Source organism: Thamnophis elegans, chromosome 15 (genome assembly GCF_009769535.1).
Source record: "Thamnophis elegans isolate rThaEle1 chromosome 15, rThaEle1.pri, whole genome shotgun sequence".
Lineage (NCBI taxonomy): Eukaryota > Metazoa > Chordata > Lepidosauria > Squamata > Colubridae > Thamnophis > Thamnophis elegans.
Genome location: NC_045555.1, coordinates 31,982,379 through 32,005,522, shown reverse-complemented (window position 1 = coordinate 32,005,522; position 23,144 = coordinate 31,982,379). Strand labels below are relative to the sequence as shown.

The window sequence follows — 23,144 nt, the reverse complement described above, 5'->3', positions numbered from 1 at the left end:
TAAATTATCTAAATGAGATCAGTTATAGTCAAATTAAGGTAAGGTAAAGCTTTTGTCACGGAGTACAATCAGTTTTGAACAAGACTTCTAGAAGTCCTTTAGATGTGATTCCTAACACGAGGCGGGGGGAGGGAGAGGAAGGACGGACCACAAATCCTGGCGCTAGATGTGGCTTCAGAAGACACTTTGAAACAGCACAGCAATCTAGGGCTGGAAGGGATCTCGGAGGTCATCTAATCCAACCCCTTGCCCCAGCAGGAAAACTTATACATCTGGATTATTTTGGTGCCTCTAACAGAGAGGAAAATTACTAGAAAGGAGAAAGCGTTTACTAGGACAAGGCTGCCAGGCAGAGGAAAGCAGAGATAGTCCTTGACTTATGACCACAATTGAGCCCAAAATTTTGGTTGCTAATCAAAAGCATTATTAAGTGAGTTTCACCACATTTTCACAACACAACAGTCATGTGCAAGCTAGGGAATAACATCTGAAGGCATGTATAATGTTCTAATGTACAGAAGTTATAGTTAAATGTGTGGCAGAAAGTGTACTCTGGGTGTGTTTTTCCAAATGCAGTAAGTGAGGTTGAATGTGTATAGTTTTAGAAGAGCTCTGTGTGTGTGTGTGTGTGTGTGTGTGTGTGTGTGTGTGTGTGTGTATGTATGTGTGTGTGTACACACATACAGTATATATAGCAGATAATGTATCTTTTTGTGTGCCTATACAAACTCTATACTATGTAATATGTATGTACACATATAGCATACATACATAGGATTAAAAAGTATATTTTGGATGTTCAGAAGTAGTAAATAAATAGAGAATTTGTATCTTGTTGAGACCTTTGAGATGAGGAGAGGCCAGGCAAGGCGTCCCGTGGCATGAGTGATGTCAATTTGGCCATGCCCACCCAGTCACGTGACCAATCGGTCACATGACAATGAAGCCATGCCCACCATCACATGACTAACAAGCCACACCCACCTAACAAGTTACGTCCACAGAACTGGTAGTAAAAAAAATTGAAAACCACCCCTGATTAGTATGGTTATAGCACGGAAACTTTTAAAAGATTTTTTTAACTGTAGGGCATATATAATTTTAATTTTATATCTATTAATATTTTAGATTTATTGCTGGGTAAATAACTGTATCAATGTAATAAGAGGAGTGAATTTATAGTCTATGGTTTATTTTGCTAGCTGTTCATATTTTATTCTGTTTAATGTTAACTCGCAAAGTGTCCCTGGCCTGCCCTCGAGTTGCTATAAGGGGGATGGGAAAACAAATTTTGCAGCTGCAGCAAGGGAACACTTCAGTCAAAACAAAAGCACATTCTAGCCACCTCTCTGTCAAGGCCATCTCCATGGTTACCTACAGTGGCCGGAGGGGAGCGATCTCTACAAGCCATGAAATTGCTTTGTTGGAGAATGCGACTGATGATACACTTTGGGGGGAGGGGGAAACAGGGTCAGAGCTGGGACATAAATTAAGTGGGGTCACAGTTGGCTTCACTTGGAATGTGGGGACATGATGCTCCTAATAAATAACTGGATTTAGTTTGAAGCTTGGCTCGAAGCTCATGATTTAATTAGGGCATCAGTCAGAACCCTGACAGTATACTTACTTACTTCACTTTGGTTTTGTTTGTTTTGTTCTCAGTTTTGCTGGTCATTGACCAAGTAAATTCAGTGGAACAACTTACCTGCAGAAGTTGTGAATGCTCCAACACTGGAAGTTTTGAAGAAGATAACCATTTGGATAACCAATTGTCTGAAATAATATAGAGTTTCCTACGTAAGCAAGGGATTGGACTAGAATACCTCCAAGGTCCCTTCCAACTCGATCTGTTCTGTTCCATTCTATATATTATTAATTGATTGATCAATATGTTGGGATTTCTGTATGCCCATTACAGTGATCTTTGTTTGAAAACCATCAATCAATAAATCATTAGGATAATTATGGCACCAATACAATCGATTCTGTCACAGCTTTTTATGAAAACTGGACAGAGATAATAGTCATCTCTTTGCTATGCAATAGCACTTAGACTTATATACTGTACTGCTTCACACTGCTTTACAGCCCTCTCTAAATGGTTTACAGAGTTGCCTATTGCCCGCCCCCCCACATCCAGGACCTCATTTTACCAAACTCGGAAGGACGGAAGACTGAGTCAACCTTGAGCCAGTCAGGATTGAACTGTTGGTAGTGGGCAGAGTCAGCTTGCAATGCTGTGAAGGGGAATAGTAATAAGAATACAAACTTGTTGGTTTTAGTAAAAACATTTGTTTTCTGTAACACGCATATATTATGCCTTGTATCTGGCAAATGTCAGATCCTTGCCATTTGAACTCTTATCGATCTGCAATCTATGGGCATAGAACTTATCCCAGAATGGAGCTGTAAAGAGCTGTAAAACTGACACCTTTGAAATCCCCCCTTCTGCCTAAGAACATACAGTATCTAACCTTTGATCTGTGCCGTTCACAACAGGGGGCCAAATGGCCAATCCTGGGAACAGAGGAAAGAGATAATGCTGATAAAGCTAGTGAGGAGTATTGCAAAGCCAGGATGTTATTCTATGATGTCTCTAACTGTATAAAAAGGAGCTACACCTTCTCTGAAGGGGAGTTCTTCCCTGCATGTCCTTGGGTATGTTGGGAACAACTGACCATTATGTCTTTAAGCTTTGATCAAAGATTAAACACTGATTGTTATTCAAGCCTTCTTTTAAGTCTCATGTTTGGTTCATTGTGACTTGGGTGTGTTCTCAAACTTCTATAGGTCTCAACATATTCTCAAACCTTACAGCTGCATTCTAACCACTGCACCAATATGGCTTATATAAGCCAAGATGTGCTCACAGGTTTCACATGTCCCAAGATACCAACCAAATCCTCCCTGTTTGCTTCTGCCAGGATTCTTTCAATGTTATTCTGATCTAAAAGAGCTTAATTTAGCTTGCCATTTCATTTAAGCCAAAAAATCAGTGGCAACTGTATTCCTAGGTTGCCTTCAGCTTTGTTTCCTATATGTGAAGTTTCTTCTCTGATTCATCATCTGAACAGGAGAGCTAATGCTATAGCAAAGCTAAGACTAAACCAAGACTCCAAATTCAAACACCATCATTTATTGCTTGTTAAGGATTCCAATAATCTGTAAGATTTATTCAGAACTACACATATGGCAAAAATCCTGTCAATCATAGGTGACAGCAAGGAGCTCTTTATCGATTTGCTGCCATTTAGCAAAGTTTGAATCTACCAAGATATCAAGAAAGGTAGATTGTCCATGCATAGGAATTCACCTCAAGGATTATTATAAAACTTGAGATCCCTGCTTTGTGGGATCTGTCAATATCCCCCTTCCACAGTTAAAGAGGATTTATCTGTGTTTTGTTCATGAGATAAATGTCATAGTATTGTGTTGTTTCATTAACCTCCCTCCCTCCCATTATCTATCTGTCTGTCTGTCTGTCTGTCTGTCTGTCTGTCTGTCTGTCTGTCTGTCTGTCTGTCTGTCTATCTATCTATCTATCTATCTATCTATCTATCTATCTATCTATCTATCTATCTATCTATCTATCTATCTATCTATCTATCTAGATATTAAGAGCAAAGCAAAACAGAAACCATAAACCATTGTGTTTGTATGTGTGTAAGTACACCATATCCTGGAGATACCTTTGGTGGAGTATTTGTTCCCACCATCATTACTCTTTAGAGTAAGATATGCCATCCTTCATTCAGCACTTCTTTTTGGAAGCAAACATAAAATCTGTTGGCAACACAGATTCTATCCTTCACATGTTCTTACATGGCTGTTTCTACTGGGACATTAAAAGAAATTTTGTTTTTTTCTAGTTATTCTGTGATTCAGGCAGTAAGATGAGTGTTATGTTACATTTCTTTTATCAAATAAGAAAATTCTTATTGTGAATGATGTTGGCAAAGTTTTGTACAGCAATATGGATATCAGGAAACAATTGATTACGGGATTCCATGAATAATTATTTGGGCCTCTTTTGTTAATTTTAACTTACTTGATATTCATTACATGATCTTTCATTTTATGGCTTGCTTCTAATTTCTGATCCCACTTAAATACATCCCCTTCCTTCCGTCCTCCCTCCCTCTCTCCCTCCCTCCCTCCCTCCCTCCCTCCCTCCCTTTTTATCAAATGTTTTGTTTGAAGAGTAGTTTCAAATCCTTCTTAAACTAGAAGGCTACTGAGGTGAAGAGAGGAATCAAGGGGTGTGCAGAAGAAGCAGGCTCAGATCTCTAGATTCTTGTGAATCTCATTAAGAACTTTTTACAGAAGTGGAGATCTCTCATCATAATAATCTCACTGTTGTGAGGATAAGATGATTTGACAGCAATGTACTACCAAATGTGCTTTTGATGTTATTTTTACTTATTTGGAGTCATTCATGTAAGCAGCACTTTATACACATCAAAAGTTTATTGTACTATTTAAATAAGCCCAATTGAAACACCTGAAATGTTCTATGCATAGTGTGTGTATGTGTTGTTGTATGTGTACACACACACACACACACACACACACACACACTATTTTATCCTAAAATAGTCTATTTTTAAGTAGAGAGATGGCAGAATATGAGGACCATCAAGTAGGCATGGAAAAGAAATACAACACTAAACTCCATAGGGGTAAAATGCCACAACTAATTGAAATATTGATGTTGATGTTTATCTCTCTGTGCTCAAAACATACAAACATAAAAAATGAAGGATGTTTCTTCAAAGTGTTGTGTCTAAAGAGGACTTTATATTTGGAAAAAGTACATACAAAATCATTGCTTTGAAAGGAGCTGCAATTTAATACCTGCTTTTAGTATTGAAACCTTATCAATAAGTTCCCTTTAAGTTGTTTTAAGTGTATGATTCATCATGTTTTTTTTCAGGGTTATTAAGTGCATAACATTTCTTATAATTAATGTTTTAATTGTGACTGATATCTATCATAGCATCTATTTATTTATTTATTTTTGTTTATTAAATCTATATGTGGTCCATCTCACTCCGCAAAGCGACTGTATACAATAGATAGATAGATAGATAGATAGATAGATGGATGGATGGATGGATGGATGGATGGATGGATGGATGGATGGATGGACGGACAGACGGCGGATGGACGGACGGACGGACGGACGGACAGACAGACAGACAGATAGATAATGTGTGTGTGCATTTCCTGGCCAATTTATTGCGTCTGGGAGAGCTCTTGGAACTTGTGGGGTCTCCCCTTTCTGCCTCTTTCTGCGGCTGGGGAGAGCCTTTTGTGACTGGAGAGCGCCTTCTCTCCTTACCACCTATGCTATCTGGTTCCCCCTGCCCACGATCATAGATTTGGACCCTTGGACTCCCAGCTTTGCAACCTTGTTCCCGGGACATGATTATCACTGCTCTCCACCATCTCAGGAACCCGATCTCTGCCACGTGGACTTGTACTCCCCTTCCACCACTCTACCACAAACTTTGTATGAACTTTGCACATTTTAACAGCCACGCAATTTTTCTCTCTTTGTATGGGATATGTATGTAATATGTATGTGCTGGATGGTTGATGTTTGTACCCACTTTTATTAATCTTTATTATCATTGTACCTTGTAATTTTAAATTGACTTATATGGGGATTGTATGAGTGAGCGACTGTGTATGTATGAAAGGACTGGGAGTACTGCCGGGTGCCTCCTCTTATTGCATCCGCTGAATCGCGCCCAGCTGCCTTGTTTAGAATAGCCCGCTCCCTCTTGAAAGGGAGGGACACGGATGACCCTTTACAGGGTAGAGCTGAGGAATTTGTTCAGTTTCTAATGGATAAAGTCGCTCGGATTCGGACAGATCTGGACTCCAATTGCACGGTACCAGCCGAGGTACCAGGGGAAGGTCTTGAGCGGATTTCTGGGAGCGAGTTTCAACTTGTCACTCCTGAGGAAGTGGACAAGGCCATGGGAGCGGTGAGTGCCTCCACCTGTATACTGGACCCATGCCCCTCCTGGCTGGTCTCAACCAGCAGGGGTGTGACACATGGCTGGATCCAGACGATAGTTAACACCTCTCTCCGGGAGGGATCCTTCCCGCTCCTCCTAAAGGATGCAGTGGTGAGACTCCTCCTGAAGAAGCCTTCTCTGGATCCAGCCATTTTGAGTAAGTATCGTCTAGTCTCCAACCTCCCCTTTGTAGGGAAGGTTGTTGAGAAAGTGGTGGCCTTTCAACTTCGGCAGTCCTTGGATGAAACCGATTATCTGGATTCCTTTCAGTCCGGTTTCAGGCCTGGTTACAGCATGGAAACTGCTTTGGTCACACTGATTTATGATCTCTGGCGAGCCAGGGATAGGGGTCACTCCTCTATCCTAGTGCTTCTTGACCTCTCAGCGGCCTTCGATACCATTGACCATGGTATCCTTCTGCAATGGTTGCAGGAGGTGGGAGTGGAAGGCACCGTTCTTCGGTGGTTCTTCTCCGACCTCTCGGACAGGTCACAGTTGGTGTTGGTCGGAGGACAGAGATCGACACCTAGGCGCCTCAATTATGGGGTGCTGCAGGGCTCGGTCCTGTCCCCTCTCCTATTTAACATCTACATGAAGCCGCTGGGTGAGATCATATGCCGGCATGGGATTAAATATCATCAATATGCGGACGATACACAATTGTATCTGTCCGCCCCGTGCCAACTCAGTGAAGCGGTAGAAGTGATGCGCCAGTGCCTGGAGGCTGTCAGGGTCTGGATGGGAGCGAACAAGCTTGCACTCAATCCCGACAAGACTGAGTGGCTATTGATGCTCCCTCCCAAGGATGGTCCAGCTATTCCATCTCTTAGCCTGGGGGGTGAAATTATATGCCCCTCAGAGATGGTTCGCAATTTGGGAGTCCTCCTGGATCCGCAGCTGACACTAGAACATCATCTGTCGGCTGTGACCAGGGGGGCCTTTGCCCAGGTTCACCTGGTGCACCAATTACGACCCTATCTGGACAGGGAGGCCCTTCAGATAGTCTCTCACGCCCTCATCACCTCAAGACTGGATTACTGTAACACACTCTAAATGGGGCTGCCCTTGAAGAGTGTTCGAAGACTTCAGCTAGTCCAGAATGCAGCCGCGCAAGCGATTGTGGGTGCACCTAGGTACACCCACGTTACACCTATCCTCCGCGAGCTGCACTGGCTTCCCATTGGTCTCCAGACACGCTTCAAGGTGCTAGTCGTTACTTTTAAAGGCCTACATGGTATCGGACCTGGCTACCTGAGAGACCGCCTCCTGCCAGTTACCTCCCAGAGACCTATAAGATCACACAGACTAGGCCTCCTCCGGATTCCATCTGCCAGTCAATGTCGGCTGGCGACCCCCCAGGGGAGGGTCTTTTCTGTTGCTGCTCCAGCCCTCTGGAACGATCTCCCCATTGAGATCCAGACCCTCACTACCCTTCCGGCCTTCTGCAAAGAGTCCAAGGCCTGGCTGTTCCGGCAGGCCTGGGGCTGTTGAATTATCCAGCCCCATCTTACGTTATGAATGTTGTTGAATTTTTAACTGTTGTTTTTTATTTTTTATATCCCCCTTTCCCTTCTTATTTGTAAGCCGCCCTGAGTCTTCTGAGAGTGGGCGGCATACAAGTTAATTAATTAATTAAATAAATAAATAAATAAAATAAAATTTTGCCAGGAACATACAATATAGATGTCATCTCAAGTGGCATAGGGATTATTATGTTTTAGTACAACAGTATATTTATTTTTAATAATATATGACATTTTAAAAAGGTTTAACATTCCTGTTTGTGGTAAGAAGAATGAGTGCTCAGCTCTGCATGGGAAGGACAGGTACAGATTATTATTTTTTTGTACATTTATCTGACCAACTTCTTGCTGAAAACTTGGAGAACAAAGAGAACACTAAATTCTGTGACCCACCTTAATGTTTTCATAGTTATATTAAGACAGGGTTTTTTTCCAGCCATTCTATGACAAAACATTGCTGTCAGTTTTTATTTTGGTGACTGCAACAACAATATAATTTTGTTATTTGTTAGAAAGAGGTCATTGGAGCACTTATAAAAAGCTGACTCTTTCAAATGGCTATTTTCAAAATTGAAACCTGAAAATAACTAATGTCATTTAAGACAAGTAAAGTAAAGTAGCATTTGTGAGAACCATTTACACCTTAATTGACCATTCAGGACATTTTTGTAGTAATCCCAAAATGACCTCTATTACTTGTGTTCATTTCCTGGGTCTTCAAGAATGACAGCTGCTTAGATGTTCAACTTTCTTGCTTTGAGGCCAGAAAATATGTTCTGACAAGTTCTTGGAATAATTTTAGCTTGTCCATGTGGGCGAAAGAGGACACGGCCTTATTAAACACAGCAAGCACAAGACTGGCCATCAAACATGGCCGTGTGTTTATACTGACACAAAGAAGGAACCAGGAAGAAACAATGCTAAGAAAATCTCTTTCCAAAAAGGGGTCAAAACTGACTGTGTAGCCTGGCATGCAGGGGATGGACGGACACAGGGATCCACACAGCCACAGGACTGCCTGGCCCAATGAGAACCATCCCCCCCCCCCACGCCATCTGTTTTAACAATTCCTATTTGCCCCATCTTGGAATTTCACTCTCTCTCTCTCTCTCTCTCTCTCTCTCCTCTCTCTCTCTCTCTCTCCCTCCCTCCCTCCCTCCCTCTCTCCTTTCTTTTTGAAAATTTATAAAATTGTTTTCCAGTTTCCCTTTTTGAAAAATTCTAAATTATTCTGTTTTATTATATTGATTAATGTATAGACCACTCAGTGCTCTTCTATGAGGGAGATGGGTGGTGAAGAACAATGAGAAAGGAAGGAAGGAAGGAAGGAAGGAAGGAAGGAAGGAAGGAAGGAAGGAAGGAGAGGGAGGGAGGAGGAAGGGAGGAAGAAAAAAGGGAAGGAGAAGTGGAAAGGGAGGAAAAGAAGTAAGGAAGGAATTAATTCAGAATTTCCAAATTGCACTTCTTAAGACAGAAGCAGTCTCTACGATGAAATAGAAGGTAGGTAGGTAGAGTGGATCACAGAGATGAGCTGGAAGAAGGTATGGACAACCTTTGGGAAAACAAACCCCCAAAACAGGAAGGGGTGAGAAAGAAATCCAAGACTGCCCCACCTTCATTTTCTTTAGCCTAAGAAAAAGGGAGAGACACACTGCCTGCCTGTCTTTAAAGGTTTAATTATGCACACATCAATAAAGTGAGAGTGCTGGAATTTCTAGCAGTGTCTCTTTCCTAAATTGGTCTGCTTTTAAGGGCTGATAGCAGGAGATTGCAGGCAAAATCTCATATAATATATCTGAGGGAAGCCTGGATAACAATAGGTGATATTTTTATCATAAACTTTTTCTCTAATGCCTTTGTATGTCCCAAAGCTGTCAAAGGAAACCAGGCTGAATTGAGAATTTGGGGCTTTTGACACCTGGAAGGAATGGAAAAGAGGAAGGCTTTGAGTGAAGATGTTTTTCCTGAGCTTGTCCTGAATCTGTCCTTTAATAAACCCCATAATACTCTTTGAGTCTGTGTACAATATTTCACTTGATGTCTGCCCATTTTTGAAAAGGAAAACACTTCCAGCCCTTTCCACAATTTGTAAACACTGCAATCCCTAAACGACATTCTTTAATGGAACTGGTCTCAGTAGCAAGTTTTAAAATATTTACTTCATTTCCTATGCAACATTCGAAGTTTCAGTTCAGCTGAACTTGTTTCCAGCATGGAGGAAAGAAAATGTAGAAGAAGCTTCGCCATTTTGTTTAGAGAAAGCAACATTTGCAAAATCTTCCATATCTCAGAGAAAGCCTCTCTTGGGTGCCCAGAGGTCATCTCCACTATCTCCAATGCTATAAATAGCCTATTTTTATCTATAATTCAGACACAGTTCTGAATAGAGCTTCAACCCAAAGTTTTTATGGTCAAACTTAGATTTTATTTATTTGACATAAGATAAGATGACAAGCAGAGAAGAGAAGAGAATCTTATTGTCATTTTTTTTACTGCAAGCACACTGGCCTACATTAAAAATGAAATTCTATTGCCTGATCTCAAGAAAAAATGTATAGCTATTTAAACACATCAGTGATGGGTTGCAATTTATTTTATTACTAGTTTGCTCACGCAATTGCGAGACACTTCTGCCCATGTGCAGAAGCTTCCAGGCAGGTGGGCAGAGCCTCCTGCCGCTGCCACTACTAGTTCGCTTGATCTGGGGTGAACCGGCAGCAACCCATCTCTGAAATACAAACATAACACACATATACATGCAGATATAACTGTGACACACACACACACAAACACATATATATGTATACAAAAGCAACAGTAAAAATAATGGCTTTCTGTCGTAATGGTCTTTTGTGACGAGCCGATAGACAGAGAAAGGAAGCAGTAAGCTTCCTCCCAGATTTGGGCATACCAGGGGTTGTGACACAATACATACCTATTTCCCTGGCCCAGCTGATAAGGAAGAGAGCCTGTGGCTTAGTGGCTAATATAACTGCCTGATATGTAACACAGCCCAGGTTCGATTCCAAGTAAGGGTATGGCTAGCTGATGAGAGCTAAATAGCTTGAAATAGATCTATACTAGTCTCTGTTTATTTATTTATCAGCACAAATACAACAAAATGTAACAAAAAGGCAACAGTAAAAATATTGGGTTTCTGCCTGGATGGTGTCTTGTGACGAGCCAAAGGACAGAGAATGGAAGTAGTGATCTTCCTCCCATATTTGGGCATACCGGGGGTTGTAAAAATCATATATATATATCACTGTTCATTTTGAAATATGTAGCAGAGAGAGGTAACTTGAAAGTCTACCAGGTTGATGTTATGGAGCAAAACTATGACTGAATCTGGATGTTCTGCTTCAGAGACCATGAAGCATCTCCCAGAAGATAACAAGGAAAATTAATTAAAATTAATTAATTTATGTAACTGTAAGCCACCCAGAGTTACTATATGGTAAAATAGTATAACTCTGGGTGGCTTACAGTTACATAAAAGCTAAAACATAAAAAGTTAGAATCAAACATTAAAACAAAAAACACACATGGGGGAAGGGAGGGGCAGAGGGGGGGCAAGTGGGATCAGTTGTTAGTCGATCAGCCCCCTCCATTGTGCTCTTCCCCCACTGGGGTCCCAAGCCAACTGGTACACCCACATCTTTGGGCCCTAACAAAAAGATGGGAGAGTTAGGGCCAACCTCACATCGGGGGAGGGGAGAAGTTCCTGAGGGCAGGAGCCTCCAGCAGAATGTTGCTTCTTCATCAAGGTTACTATTTTCTTATATGGTTCTACTGTGAGGAAAAGATACTTCTCATTTATGTGTGCAGTCAGACATATGTTCATTCTAAAAAAACAATGGAAAACAGTCTCGTGCATCGCCTCGTTTGACAACAATTATTAATGTTAATAATTAGACTGGAGGAAAACCATGCCAAATTAAAAAGCAACAGCTGGAATAACAATGTAGTAAAATAACCAGGTGTTCTTTATCATTGTTGTCCCAATAATCTTTGCAAACAGAGCAAAGGGCAGTATTAAAAATAAACCACAAAGAACATGAAACAGTTGTTTGCAAAAGAAAAAACTCTGACATTCAAGCAATATATAGAATTGATAGAATCTCACAGCAAGGATAAATTGATGCAGATTTGCAATATATCACACAGACAAGGATGTACATATGTGTGTGTCTAAGAGAGAGAGATTATGAAAAATGCAATGGTCCTGGGCAATTGTTACAATAGGAAAAATGGTGACAACAGAATATTTTTCAGCTTTATTTGACATATGACAAGTTGCCTATGATCTATGAATATCTGAAATAAGTTTGAAAACAAATTCCAGAGGAGCCTATAGGTAAACACACTTTGTTAAGTCCCAGAAGTGCTTTTTCAAAAGGCAACTGGACTTTCTTTGTTTTTCCTTGAAGATGTTCTCTTCCAAGAAGCTTCTTCTCATCCACGAAATCCAGTTCTTCAGAAATGAAACATCTTCAAAGAAAAACCAGAAAGTCCAGTTGCCTCTTGAAAAAGCACCTTTGGGACAACCATGACTTGGATGGCTGAGAATCTCAATACAGGCTTCATTAGGCCAACTCAAATCTGCATTTCACTGGTCTGAAATACTATCCTCACTTTCCATGTTGGGAAGCTATCACCACAAAGGTGCTTTTCAAATAAATTATGGCCAGCACAATTTTTTACATTCAACAATGGTAGAATCTTCTCAGTGAAGTCTCAGACCCAGTTTTGAGGGTCAACTATGTGGATTCTTCATCAGCAAATTTAATTTTTATTTTTATTTCAGATAACTTATTTGGGGATCACTGAATCCTAAACTACAGTTTATCAGTGACCCATTTTTAAAAATATTTTAGCAATGTATGAAGATTCTTGCTTTGATGTTTCAAAGAGTTGGCCTTTGATTTTCTTTTAAAGAGGATTTTATTTGACTGAAAATTGTACTTTGCAAAAAGAACTTATTTTTTAGACTCTTATTTAAAAACTACAAAAATATTGGTGCACCCAGGAGAAACAGTCTTACTTATTTCATGGAAGGAGCCTGCATATCACCAGTAAGACCTTTGTTTCAAAGGTCAAAACGAAATTTGGTTTTCTTTGTACCTATTTGCACTTTTGAATCAGCTTTACATATTTGATATGATCAATTCATTTAATCAATCAAATTTTCTTCTTCTTTTAAAGGGACATAAATATTCACATGGAACTCAAATTTTGCTGTCAATTCAGAAGAATTTCCCTCTAGTAACACTTTTATTACAAAATGTTTTTTTTAACCTATTTGAATTTTTGAATCAGTTTTGTATGTCTGATACAGTCCATTGATTTAATCAATCAAGTTTTCTTCTTCTAAATGGACATAAATATTCACCTGGGACTGAACTTTTGCCACCAATTCAGTGTACAGAATGGCTCAGAAGACTGTCCCACTTGCAACTCTTTTTCCTCCTTGGAAGCTTAATTCAGAGGAGGAGGAAACGCCCCCTCTGATTACACCAAACACTGCAACGACTTAAGAGTGAGACATGATGAGACCTTGACATTCAGTGAAAGGTCACGTTTTCGTGGCAAATGTTACCTCTGGCAAGCAGTAAAGACAGAAGAAAGGGGGGTTGAGAAAATAAGACATACTTGGATCTGACAAGATGGAGTCGGTTTTCGGCAAAAATTGGTCACAGCGGACTCCTTGGTAGCCTTCTTTGCACCTGAGAAAAATTGAAGAAATGACAAACATATGCATGTGGTAATAACAAGCTAATTTCAAAACATCATTTGAATGGAAATCTTGTTCATAATGCACATAATGTTCAAATTATTCATAATGTTCACCCACAAAGTTGTTGGTGCTCCAAAACTGGAGGTTTTAAAGAAGAGATTGGACAACCGTTTGTCTGAAATTGTCTAGTTTTCCTCCTTCAGCAGGAGGTTGGACAAAAGACCTCCAAGGTCTCTTCTAGTTCTGTTTTTCTGTGATTGTGTTATGCATCAAGGGAGTCCACCCATTTATAACTGATGGAAGACTCAAGGGCAACTATTTCTCAATTTTCTATTCCACTAACAATTTCAGATGAACCAAATGTATTGTTCTACGGGGCACATGGTTCAAGTTGTTATTATTTGGCTACTTTAATTATATCTGAGACCTACATCTAGTTTTACTCACCTGACCAACAATATAGGACTCCATTCGGTGTAGTGGATAGATGTAGTGTGGCGGGTTTGGCCTGCAGAAGGACACCCACACATACAATCAGTTGGAAGAAGTGGTGAAGTGGTTCTTGGGCTAATAAGCATGCCTTTGAAAAGCAGGCGTGCACCTCTCCTAACAGCAAGAGGAATCAACCAATGGGACGGAAGTTGCCTTCAGAAGTTGTGGGGGTTCCATCACTAGAGGCTTTGAAAGAGAGACTGGACAACCATTTCTCTGAAATGGTATAGGTATCTCCTGCTCAAGCAGGGGTTGGACTAGAAAACCCCCGAGGTCCCTTCCAACTCTGTTATTTGTGTTATTTTATCCATGTAGAAATAATCTTTTGCAAGTTTATATTGAAATTTCTCTGCTACATCTCATATCTTCTGGTATAAATAGTAGGAGGATTTTTTCCCCATAACCCATCAAGTTTTCTCAGAACAAAATAATGTGTTAGGGCACAAAGCCATCAATGATATTATCCTATTCAGACAATTTAAGACCTAAGACCAATCTGATCTTTTTGATAAGATTATTTATAAAAACAAACATTGAATACTCAGTATTATTCTTTGGCAAACATGGACAGAGAGTTATCTTCAAAGTACCATCAAGCAATTTTAATGAGCAGGGATATAAATCAGAATTCACTGCAGCATTGATCAATGCTGGTAATTAAGGGCAGAAGAATTCAGAATTGTCAATTCATGAGTAATCAACAACTCAGTCTTGGAGTTGGTCTATATCAGGAAATTGCAAAATTGGTTGAAAAATGAGGAATCCTAAGCATCCCTTTCTTTTCTCTATGTTACCTTCACTATGTTACCTTCACCATATTTAATAATATGGATGGAGTCATCTCCCCACAATCTCTCCTACCAACCAAACCAAGATAATTTTGTAAAAATCATAGGAAACCAGGTCCAATCAGATCTAAAGAAATCTTCAGTACCAACCACTATTACTTGAATTTCATCTGGACACAACCTTGATTGATTAATCTATGGACATATTTACAATCATCATCTTAGCCTACAAAAATAGAAAGGGACATTTGGCAGTCGACTAACTGAAGGCATGGAACTTCGCATCTCCATATAATATCCAGAGAATCAAAAGTAAGACATATACAAGAAATAAACTTGTATTCAATGTGATGTAGGGAAGGGATGAAGGCTGCATTTTATTTATCCATTTGGATAGATAAACGTTTAGGACAGAAGTTAAGCACTGAACATGGCTCATATTGATTTTCTGCTGGAGACATGGACATCTAAAGAGTTTGAAGGTAACTTTTGGGAAAGATGCAATGCAGGCTACACATAGCTCAGAAAATTAGTAATGGTATTCAATAATCAGAGCAGGATACAACATAAATGACATTCTATTATTCCTGCTACAGTTGTTGGTTTCACCTTGCTATTTAAAGATGCCCAGTGTAATGCGACAGACAGACAGACAGACAGACAGACAGACAGACAGACACACACACACACACTTCTTTGCCTAACAACAGTAGAATAAAATGTGGTGTTTTCCCCAAATTGTCAAAGAATGTTTCATACCATAACACCATCCCTAAAATATATCACAATGAATGCAATGAGATTTTTCTTTTAATTGTTTGTTTGTTTGTTTGTTTGTTTTATTAGTTTTGTATGCCGCCCACTCCCGAAGGACCCCGGGCGGCTCACAATAAAACAGGGAAAGGGGAATAAATAAGATGATACAAAAATTTAAAAATGCACAACATTCACAATTGAAGCGGGGCTGGATACTTCAACAGCCCCCAGCCTGTCGGAACAGCCAGGACTTAGTAGCTTTACAGAAGGCTGGGAGGGTAGTAAGGGTCCAGATCTCCACGGGGAGCTCATTCCAGAGGGCTGGAGCAGCAACAGAGAAGGCTCTCCCCCGGGGGATCGCCAGCCGACATTGGCTGGCAGATGGAACCCAGAGAAGGCCAAGCCTGTGCGATCGAATCGGTCTTTGGGAGGTAATTGGCAGGAGGCGGTCTCTCAGGTAGCCAGGTCCGATGCCATGCAGGGCTTTGTAAGTAACGACTAGCACTTTGAAGCGTGTCCAGAGACCAATGGGCAGCCAGTGCAGCTCGCGGAGGATAGGTATAACGTGGGTTTATAGGTTTATTTAGGTTTTATTGGGATTTATATGCCGCCCTTTTCCCTGAGGGGACTCAGGGCGGCTTACAACCACAGGGGAGGGGAAGTGCAAGGTCAAAACAAACACTTTGTGAACAAAAGAAAAATAATAAAACACAACTTTCATTCAGCAATCAAACACTCGGGCGGGTAATTGGAAGCCTATCCCCAGGCCTGCTGGGAGAGCCAGATCTTGAGGGCTGCGCGGAAGGTCTGGATCGTGGTGAGGGTGCGGATCTCCATGGGGAGCTCGTTCCATAGGGTCGGGGCAGCAACAGAAAAGGCTCTCCTCCGTGTGGTCGCCAGTCGACATTGACTGGCAGATGGAATTCGGAGGAGGCCCAGTCTGTGCGATCTGATTGGTCGATTTAGGGAGGTAATCGGCAGAAGGCGGTCTCTCAAGTACCCAGATCCACTACCATGGAGTGCTTTAAAGATGGTCATCATTATCCTGAAGCGCACCCGGAGACCAACAGGCAGCCAGTGCAGCTCGCGGAGGACAGGTGTAACGTGGGCGAATCGAGGTGCGCCCACTATCACTCGCGCGGCTGCATTTTGGACTAGCTGTAGTCGCCGGATGCACTTCAGGGGCAACCCCATGTAGAGCCCATTGCAGTATTCCAGTCTAGAGATCACAAGGGCTCGAGTGACTGTTGTGAGGGCCCCCCGATCTAGGTAGGGCCGCAACTGGCGGACCAGGCGAACCTGGGCAAATGCCCCCCTGGTCACAGCTGACAGCTGATGGTCAAAAGTCAGCTGTGGATCCAGGAGGACTCCTAAGTTGCGGACCCTATCTGAGGGGTATAAAATTTGACCCCCCAGCCTAAGCGTTGGTGTATTAGCCAAATTATTGGGGGGGAAACACAACAGCCACTCGGTCTTATCCGGGTTGAGCACCAGTTTGTTAGCACTCATCCAGTCCTTAACGGCCTCCAGACCCCGGTTCATCACGTCCACCGCTTCATTGAGTTGGCACGGGGCGGACAGATACAATTGCGTATCGTCCGCATATTGATGGTATTTTATCCCGTGCCTCCGAATGATCTCGCCCAGCGGTTTCATGTATATGTTAAATAGTAGGGGGGATAGGACCGAACCCTGAGGTACTCCACATGTTAGGGGCCTCAGGGACGATCTCTGCCCCCCTACTAACACCGACTGCGACCTGTCCAAGAGGTAGGAGGAGAACCACCGCAAAACAGTGCCTCCCACTCCCACCTCCCGCAGTCGTCGCAGAAAGATACCATGGTCGATGGTATCGAAAGCCGCTGAGAGGTCAAGGAGAACCAGGATGGACGCATAGCCTCCATCTCTGGCCCTCCAGAGATCATCGGTCAATGCGACCAAAGCGGTTTCTGTGCTGTAACCAGGTCTGAAGCCGGACTGGAAGGGGTCAAGATAACTAGCTTCCTCCAAGGCCCGTCGAAGCTGAAAGGCCACCACCTTCTCAACAACCTTCCCAATAAAGGGAAGGTTGGAGACAGGACGAAAGTTGTTTAAGATGGCTGGATCTAACGATGGTTTCTTTAGGAGGGGTCTCACCACCGCCGTTTTGAGCGCGGCGGGGAAGTGCCCCTCCCGAAGGGAGGCGGTGACAACCGCCTGGATCCAGCCATGTGTCACCTCCCTGCTGTTGGCCACCAGCCAGGAGGGACACGGGTCCAGAATACAAGTGGAGGCACTTACAGCTCGGATGGCCTGTGGGTGTACCTAGGTGCACCCACAATCACTCGCGCGGCTGCATTCCGGACTAGCTGAAGTCTTCGAACACTTTTCAAGGGCAGCCCCATGTAGAGCGCATTACAGTAATCCAGTCTTGAGGTGACAAGGGCGTGAGTGACTATCTGAAGTGCCTCCCGGAACAGGTAGAGTCGCAATTGGTGCACCAGGAGGACCTGGGCAAAGACCCCCCCTGGTCACAGCTGACAAATGGTGATCTAAAGTCAGCTGTGGGTCCAGGAGGACTCCCAAATTGTGAACCCTCTCTGAGGGCTGTATAATTTCACCCCCCAGACTGAGAGACGGAATAGTTAGCCAATCTTTGGGAGGGAGCATCAATAGCCATTCAGTCTTGTCGGGATTGAGTGCAATCTTGTTCATTCCCATCCAGACCCTAGCAGTCTCCAGGCACTGGCACATCACTTCTACCGCTTCACTGAGTTAGCACGGGGTGGACAGATACAACTGTGTATCATCCGCATATTGATGGTATTTAATCCCGTGCCGCCGTATGATCTCACCCAGCGGCTTCATGTAGTTGTTAAATAGGAGGGGGGACAGGACTGAGCCCTGCAGCACCCCATAATTGAGGGGCCTAGGAGTCGACCTCTGCCCCCCGACCAACAACGACTGCAACCTGTCCGAGAGGTAGGAGGAGAATCACCGAAGAATGGTGCCTCCCACTCCCACCTCTCGCAACCGTCGCAGAAGGATACCATGGTCGATGGTATCGAAGGCCGCTGAGAGGTCAAGGAGCACTAGGATAGAGGAGTGACCCCTATCCCTGGCTCGCCAGAGATCATTGATCAGTGCGACCAAAGCAGTTTCCGTGCTGTAACCAGGCCTGAAACCAGACTGAAAGGGATCCAGATAATCGGTTTCATCCAAGGACCATCGAAGTTGAGAGGCCACCACTTTTTCAACAACCTTCCCTACAAAGGGGAGGTTGGAGACTGGACGATAGTTGCTCAAAATGGCTGGGTCCAGAGACGATTTCTTCAGGAGGGGTCTCACCACCGCATCCTTTAGGAGGAGCAGGAAGGATCCCTTCTGGAGAGAGGGGTTAATTATTGTCTGGATCCAGCCACATGTCACCTCCCTGCTGGTCGAAACCAGCCAGGAAGGGCACGGGTCCAGTATACAAGTGGAGGCGCTCACTGCTCCCATGGCCTTGTCCACTGCCTCAGGCGGGACAAGTTGAAACTCATTCCATAAGCTCCGCTCAAGACCTTCCCCCGGTACCTCAGCTGGTACTGTGCAATTGGAGTCCAGGTCTGTCCGAATCCGAGCGATTTTATCCGTTAAATACTGAACAAATTCCTCAGCTCTATCTTGTAAAGGTTCTTTGCATCCCTTCCTTTCAGGAGGGAGCGGGTTATCCTAAACAAGGCGGCTGGGCGCAATTCAGTGGATGCAATAAGAGCGGCAAAATGTGAACATTATTGCCACAAGATAGGCTCTGATATAGGCTCTCATCAGTCCTCGGTCTGACTCAGATTTACTGGCCCTCCAGCTTGTCTGTCTGTCTGTTTGCCCCCCTCTTTCTGTGCATATTACTTCCAATCTATATTATTGATGCAATTTAATGAAGAGAAATGATTTGTACCATCCAATGAAGTAGAAGGCATCTGTTTCAATTCACTGCTTTGATTTGATGACCCAATTCAGACAATTGTTTGATTTATACATTCAGTTAATTGCCTTCAAATGTCGGAACTGAAGCTTTGCTCAGGTCTAACCATGAATGGTGCACAGGTCTTCAGGTGGGTGTCAGTTGGATCTCCAGCATGGGTTTTCCCTTTGATGCTTGCTTGCTGTCAGCTGCCATAGTAACGGGGAGGTGGGGGCATGGCATTGTGGTTGGGGAAGTGAGCTGGTGTGGTGAAGGCCCATGTGAACTAAAAGGGGCGTTTGCTCTCATGAATTACTGCGCTGCTGAGAGGGGTCGTTTACACCCAGTTAAGGCCAACCGTCCTAGAATTCCAGATGGACAAAAGCACTTGAAGATCTGCTCCACATGACACTATGCGGGATGGGGATTGGACATTCAATAGGTAACCTTTGTGCCTTTTTGGCTCAGATCTTGCTTTCCTTTCACTGCTATCACTTCAAATTCAGTAAAAGTACCTCTTCTCTACCTCAATGGAGTCGGGGGTTTTCTTTCTTGGGTTTTGAATGGAGGCAGGCCTGACAGTGGGTCAGTAAGAAACACAAGGGAACCTGAATAGGAACAAAGAAGCCTGAATCAAAGCACAGCTACTTCAGGCTGTTGCAGATCAAAACTTGTTTAGAGCTCCTATGCGCTCTGAAACATTTTTTTTTTAAGATTAAATATTCCAGCCAAAATGGAGTACTGTGTTTTAGGGTTTGAGCCATACATATCCATAGTGGTACCCTTGAGAAAGATAAGAACTCTTGCATGAGAAATTTCACTTCTGCTGAGTGAGCGTTGCCACCACCAACCCTCTCACAGGAATAAGTAATCCTGCCTGAAAAAACCTTTCCCTTGGCATAGATTATAATCCTTGCTGATTCACCATGTGTCCAACTGAAGAAATAGCTGAGCTATTTTCCCTCCACAATTTGTCAATAGTGACAAAAATTGGTTATGTCGCTTCTTTTAGCCTAGCTGAGCAAAGAAGCCTGTTTTTTTTCTTGATTCATAGAGAGGCAGACACTGAGTTTCTTTTCTTTTCTTTCTTTATGTTTCTATTTTCAGGTAAAATGCATCCCAGGGAGCATAAATGCTATCCACTCTCTAGAAGGCGAATTTGTAAATAACAGAAAGAGGGCTATTCACTTGTGGTTCATTTTATCATATTTGACAAACCTAACAGAGCAAGAATTGTATTAAACTTGTGGGACAAATCTACACAATTATTTTAAGCCTCTCTGCCCATTTTTCAGTATTATCCAAATCATCATGCTTCATTGTTATTGTTGTTATTTCAGTCAGAATAATGGGGTTATTCTCCCCCTAAATCTATTGGAGAATGTTAGCATTTAGTGTTATTGAAACATAGAGATTCAGAAACTTGTTTAGAGTAGAAGTTTCAAAGACATGATACATTAAATTACTTTACTAGTAATTTATTTTACTGACAAGCTAGAGGGCCATAGATATTTAGAAGATCTGCCTATAGTATCCATAGCAATTCTCAGTCATCCAGGTCATGGTTGTCGCAAAGGTACTTTTTCCAGAAGTGACTGGATTTTCTTTGTTTTTCTTTGAAGTCATTTCGCTTCTCATCCAAGAAGCTTCTTCAGTTCTGACTGAATGTTGGAGAATGGAAGGGTTTATATCCCTTGCAGTCGTCTGGTCATTAGCTCTCTTTCTGAGAGTCATTGAGGCCATGTGGAGGTTTATCTCTGCCTTCAGGGTCACCTCAATATTGCAAATGGGTGTGGGACCCTCTTGGAAGTGCTGGAAGGACTGTGTGGTAAGCAGGAAATACAATACAGTCCTTCCAGCAGTTCCAAGAAGGGTCCACACCCATTTGAACTATTCAGATGACCCTCTCAGAAATCACTATTCAGGTGATTCAGGTTATGGTCCTCAAAAAGAGGACTAATGACCAGATGACTGCAAGGGATATAAATCTTTCCATTCTCCAGTCAGAACACAAGAAATTTCTTAAATGAGAGAAGTGAAATGTCTTTAAGGAAAAACAAGGAAAGTCTGGTTGCCTTTTGAAACAGCATCTTTGGGATGATCTGCCTATAGTAGGTAGATACTGTGGTCCTATTTATGGGCTTACTCCAGAAGTGGGTTCCTACCAGTTTGCACCTATTTGGTAGAACTGGTTCATCAAATCTACCAAACTGGTTAGAAGAGGTTCCACCAGTGGACCCGGAAAGCAGGCCACACCTAGAGAAGAGGTTCCAAAATTTTTTGAAACCCACAACTGGTCCTTGGATATGATTATTCTACACTATCATGCTCATATTTATAAAACTCAGTGCCTCTGTGAAAGGTAAGGATGGCTACTGTGTTTGTGGTGCAATCAGAACATTGCGTGTGTTGAAGTTGTTTTAACACAAACCAAAGATGCCTTTTAAAAAACAAGTTTACATCATATTCTTATTCATGCCAGTGCTGTGTGTGAGGTAATTAAAGGTGGTTCTGACAAGTGTCGTCGGCATCTTCATATCCGGTCACATGGGTGGCAAACCACTCCCATCCGGTCACATGGGCAGCAAGCCACTCCCACAAAGGAGGCCACACCCACAGAGTAGGTTCGAACAATTTTTGAAACCCACCACTGGCCTACTCCATGGTTAAATTTTAAGCATTCTCCTTTTGCCTTTTCATCTCAGTGGAAGATAGATGTTCTCTTCGTGACCTTGATACTGAAAGTCAACTCTTCAATGTCTGTTTAATTAGTCTTCCTGACTTGAGAATGGCTGGTTTCTTTTTTTTTCTTTTTTTCTTTTAATTTTTAAAATTTTATTTACAAACATGTAAAATACACAGACACAAAACTTAGACGTGCACCACATTTACACAATACAATGTGAACAGGGGCTTCCTGTTCTTTCTAATAGCAATTGCCAATCTGATTACCTCTACATACATACATACATACATACATACATACATACGTTGGTGTGTGTGTGTGTGTGTGTGTGTGTGTGTGTGTGTGAATTCTCCTTAACTATTTTGGATTTTGTTGTCTTCCTTCATTGATCCTTGTTTCTTTTCTCCATCTACCTAGACCATTTATCCCATATCTGGTATTATTCTGTTTCTTCTTTTCCCTGGATTTCTTTTGTTAATTTGTCCATTTCAGCACAGTCCTTACCCTTTCTTATTATTTCATCTTTGCTTGGAATTAATTTGTTTTTCCATTTCTGGGCAAAGGCAATCCTCGCCGCCGTAATTATGTGTAATATTAAATACTTATTTTTTTTAATATTTCACAGACATTATTACTAATAAAAAAAACTTCAGGTTTCCATTCTATTTTATTACCTCTAGCCACTTTTTGATCCTTTTCCAAAAAATTTTAGCCTCCTCACAGGTTCACTATAAGTGGTAGTATGTTCCATGTATTGATTCACATTTCCAGCATTTGGGGGAGATATTAGTTGATATTTCAGCTAACCTTGTTGGTGCCAGGTGTCATCTGTAAAATATTTTGTACTGATTTTCCTTGTATGCAACTGATAGTGTCATTTTTAAGTTTGTTCCCCAAAATTTTTCCTATTTATCCAATTTAATATTGTAGCCAAAGTTCTGCACCCATTTTATCATTTGTTCTTTCACAATTTCCTCTTCCATTTTATGCTTCAGGAGAAATTTATATATTCTCCCTATCATCTTTCTATCTGAGCTGTGAATTATTTTATCCAATTTGTGTGGTTCTGTTTCGATGTCATATATTTTAGTATCATTATTGTGTTTAGTTCTGATTTGCAAGTAGGTTAGCCAGTCAACTTTCATGTTTTGTTCTGCCAATCCTTCAATTGTTTTTAAATTTCCCTGTCCATCAATTATGTCTTTGTATCT

The 23,144-nt window shown here is 42.0% G+C and overlaps 1 protein-coding gene across 2 annotated transcripts in view; it reads right to left on the bottom strand.

The window, feature by feature from the left end:
* Positions 1-23,144, bottom strand: part of NRG3 (neuregulin 3) — a 599,640-nt gene that overhangs the window by 103,173 nt on the left and 473,323 nt on the right. Inside the window, exons 3-4 of one of the 2 annotated variants that reach the window (XM_032231485.1) lie at positions 13,202-13,275; positions 7,366-7,370 (exon numbers count right to left, since the gene is read on the bottom strand). In XM_032231485.1, coding sequence (XP_032087376.1) covers positions 7,366-7,370; positions 13,202-13,275 — 79 coding nt within the window. Of the gene's footprint in view, positions 1-7,365; positions 7,371-13,199; positions 13,276-23,144 lie in introns of both variants that reach the window. The other variant, XM_032231486.1, reaches the window with a different exon arrangement.